We start from the raw sequence: 4137 nt of genomic DNA on the forward strand, positions 1-4137 counted from the left end.
ATGACGAAATATAAAATTTATTCACCATTGCAACTAGAGTCTATGTCTATCTATGAATCTATCTATAGATACATACAAACACCAACTCCTCTCCGCTTCATATAAAGCAGCTGCAGCTGCCTCGCTGCTCGCCATCTCACTCGCTCCCACCACCGTCGTCTCTTGGCTGGCTAACCCATCAGTCCATCAGCACAAAATAATACCATCCATCCATCCATGGATGAAGAAGTGTGGTGCGGCCTCGACCTGCAGCTGCAGGCGGGCGACATCGTCGACGGCGGCCTCCACACTGCAACTGACCTCCATAATGGCCATGACGACGACGACCCCTTCTGGCCAGCTCTAGCAGAGTGCGCTGCTACCTTCCTCGCCGGCGGCGACGACGACACCGCCGCCTGCTTCGACCTCACGGCGCCGGCCTCCGCCTCCGCCTCCGCCAGCAAGGCCATGGACACGAGCGGCTTCTTCGCCGACAACGACCGCGGCGACCAGCAGCACCGTCTCACGACGACGACGCGCCAAGACGAGCTGCAGCAGCCAGTGTACTCGTCGTCGTCGCTCTCCTCCAAGCGCTCCCTCTCTATCGACAGCGGGGGGTCCTCCTCCGCCACCTTCTTCACACTCGACGACGCCGTCTTGCCCGCCGCCGCCATCTTCTCGCCGCCGCCGCCTGCGCAGCGCCTGCAGGACCCGTTCGTTGGGGACGACGACGAGGCCATCATGCTGGCCATGATGGCCGTCCTCTCCTCCGCGTCGCCCTCCTCCTCCGAGTCCTCGTCGCCGCCGCACAGAGCCGCCGCCGCCTCCGCCGTGCAGCCGCGCCTGCACCTACACGGCGGCGGGGACGACAGCGCCAGCCACGTCACCGTCAGGAGCAGCAGCCTCGCCGCCGCCGTGGTGCCGGAGAGGACCACCAGCGCCGCCGCACGGCAGCTGCAGCCGGACACCAACAGCAGCAGCCAGGTGTACCACATGATGTCCGAGAGGAAGAGGCGGGAGAAGCTCAACGACAGCTTCCACACGCTCAGGTCGCTCCTCCCACCCTGTTCCAAGGTATGCAAATGCATCCATTATCTTCCTGCTTTATTTGCTATGCATTGTTAGTTTCTTACTAATTGCATTCATTTTATGTGTAAGTTCAAATTCCACCTTTCACTCGTTGATTACAAAAAATTTTAAAAGTAAACCAACCGAGGAGGATCGGAGTTATGCATCTGTTGATTAGAATTTGAACCTGGTCTGCTAGACATACATACATCCACATATAAATCGGACACTGTCAAAATGCAAGAAGGCACTGTCCACTTTGTTAAATAAAATCACAATATTTGTGATACTATTAAAATAAAGATCCATATACACCATTAGAACATGTGTATATTCTCTTTCTAAAGAATTGTTTGATGGCTACCTCATGTCAAGGAGACTAGAACTTTTACTTCTAATTTCTCGAAGCATTATATTGTTACTACTTGGTAGCACTCATATTTATTTACGTGGATAGATAAGACCCGTTGCAACAACATGACCTGCGGTATTATTGACATAGTCTAACCTTATAGAACGAACAAATATATAATTACACGGACTAAAAAAAATAAATTCCTGGGCCGATTTGATTGTCGAAAAAGGACGCATCCCAACAAAGTTGTGATAAGTCCCGTACGTTGCTTTTGTGAGGCAGAGAATAGATGCTCTGTTCTTTTCCCAAATTTTTCAAAGGTGACTTGGAAGAATGGAAGTCTTGCCACTATATATACGTCCAGCCTAGTTTGTGAAGGATAGCATTATTTAGCCTTTTGAAAACGACATTGACAGAGGAAGGTGTTTAGAAGCGTCATAGTATTACAAAAGGTCCAATACAAATAAATGGAATGGAAGCTTCCAAGAGGAAGTACGCTGGCGAATCAGAGCTATGCTAGGATTATGCATTAGTAAACTACAAGAGCTGGTGGAAGCTTTCAGCAAAATTGTTTTGCTTGCTGTTAACAAATGACAATACTACTTTTATAAGTCAATGTGTGATGCGGTTTTGAATACTAGACAGTTAATAAACAACACACAAATATATTAGAATAAGAATAGCTCCACATATATAGAACAGAAAAAGAAAGCGTCGGTCCAGCATATTTCAAATCTTTGTAGTGCGTACTGCACAAATATCATTATTTCTTTTTTTTGTACGTAATATACAAATATGAATTACTTTTATATATGATAATAATTTGAGGGGAACGAAAACATAAATTTTGTCCAGTTGCAAAAGTAGGACTTGTTTGAAAGTCAAGTGTGTTGGGGGTGGTCAGTAGTTTCTTGTTTCCAAGGAAAGACATCAGCAGCCGAGGAAGGCGATCGGAAGGAGGACCTTGTTGGTGTGTGTCCATCCAATATGGTCCACAAACATGCAAGTTGATGATGGCAGGGTAGGTGTAGAGGAACAGGCAACTCAACAACGACAATGAAAAAGTCCAAAAGATAAGGCTGAAATGTAAATATTTGATGATTCTTGGAAAGATGAACAAAGCCACCATCGTCTACATTACTTTACACAGTTACAGCCCTCAGTCAGTGGTTGCCACGAAACAACCTGCTGCCTGCAAATGCATAGAACAGGGAGGAGAGATTGATTGATTGGGTGCTAACATGGGCTGTCCTAATCAGCCGAGCTAAGCAGATTAGCCACCAGTCGGTGAATGAAACTTCCCTTTCATGGATGTGACAAAGCTTGAGATTGCCTTTTCCATTGACATCCTATCCTATCCTATCTATATAAAGTCCCATTAATCTGGAAAAAGAAGAAGAAAACAGAAAAAAAAAAAAAGGCGAAACACGCGCAGCCCGCAGCTTCCAACATAGTTCCAATGAAAATGATTAAAGCTCAGACAGACAGGATGCCAGGAACTTTTGAATTCACAGCAATCTTGTTTTCTTCAATATTTACGTTTTGTTTTTTTTTTTAAAAAAAATGGAACCTAGCTTGCTTACGTACGTGCATTCATGGATGGCAGAAGGACAAGACGACGGTGCTGATGAACGCGGCGAGCTACCTGAAGACGCTGGAGGCGCAGGTGTCGGAGCTGGAGGAGAAGAACACGAAGCTGGAGAGGTACGTCCCCCGCGACGACGGCGGGGTTGGAACCACGGCGGCGCACCGGAGAGCCAAAGTTCATATCGCCAGGGCGGCGTCGGACCAGCAGCAGGTGAGCCTGACGGTGATGGTGATGGTGGAGTGCGACATCGTGGACCTGGTGCTGCACGTCCTGGAGCGCCTCCGCTGGATGGCCGGCGTCAGCGTGCTGTCCGTCGACGCCGACACCTACTCGCCGCAGGCGCTGCTCAAGGCGCTCGCCAGCATCAAGCTGCACATCATGGACGCCGACTGCTGGAACGAGGCGCTGTTCCACGAGGCCATGACCAAGGCCGTCCACGACGCGACCTCGTCGTCTTCCTCCTCACCTGCCTCCTGCGCCGCCGTGGCCCCCCTCGTGGCCGCAGCCTAGCTAGGCAGGAGTCGCCGTTCGTGGGCAGTCATCGTCGTCGTCGACCATTGAAGCGGTAAAACGTACCGGCGCCCGGTGACGGACCTGGAAGAGACGACGAGCCGGGATCGCACGGGGGATTAGAGGAGTTTTAGCTAGTAGTAATATTTTGTGGTTAGCAAGTAAGAAACCCGCTGTGTTGCTGTAATGTGACCACATAGATGAGGTTGCAGATTATGGAACTCTGTGGTTTTAGGTTGTGTGATACCGTGTGCCTAGCTATATAGTGTGGGCAGCAGCATGCATGTTGGCACTCTGTACCAAGTTGGTGGAGGAATTTTGTACATAGGAAATCAAACAAGACAAATACAATTGAGCAAGGCCTAAAAGAGCTTTGTGGCAATGTTCCTGGTACTAGAGCATTCATGGAAAGTGTATTGGAGCAACGAATTTGGAGCTCGGAGGCAAAAGAAGAAAGAGGGCCAGGCCGCAGTGGCGGAGCTAAGAGCAAATTATAGAACGGGCCAATTTGCATTATGAAGATCAAGAAGAAAGAGGGCCAGGCCCCAGTGGCGGAGCTAAGAGCAAATTATAGAACAGGCCAATTTACATTATGAAGATCAATATGTACACATAGTACAACAATTAATCACTAACT

General features: G+C 48.9%; 1 protein-coding gene across 1 annotated transcript; it reads left to right on the forward strand.

The window, feature by feature from the left end:
- Positions 1 to 3882, forward strand: LOC8078627 (putative transcription factor bHLH041). Its single transcript, XM_002455783.2, has 2 exons — positions 1 to 1053; positions 3009 to 3882. The coding sequence occupies exons 1-2, from the start codon at positions 217 to 219 to the stop codon at positions 3498 to 3500; spliced, it is 1329 nt and encodes a 442-aa protein (XP_002455828.1). The 5' UTR covers positions 1 to 216; the 3' UTR covers positions 3501 to 3882.

Source organism: Sorghum bicolor, chromosome 3 (assembly GCF_000003195.3).
Source record: "Sorghum bicolor cultivar BTx623 chromosome 3, Sorghum_bicolor_NCBIv3, whole genome shotgun sequence".
Classification (NCBI taxonomy): domain Eukaryota; kingdom Viridiplantae; phylum Streptophyta; class Magnoliopsida; order Poales; family Poaceae; genus Sorghum; species Sorghum bicolor.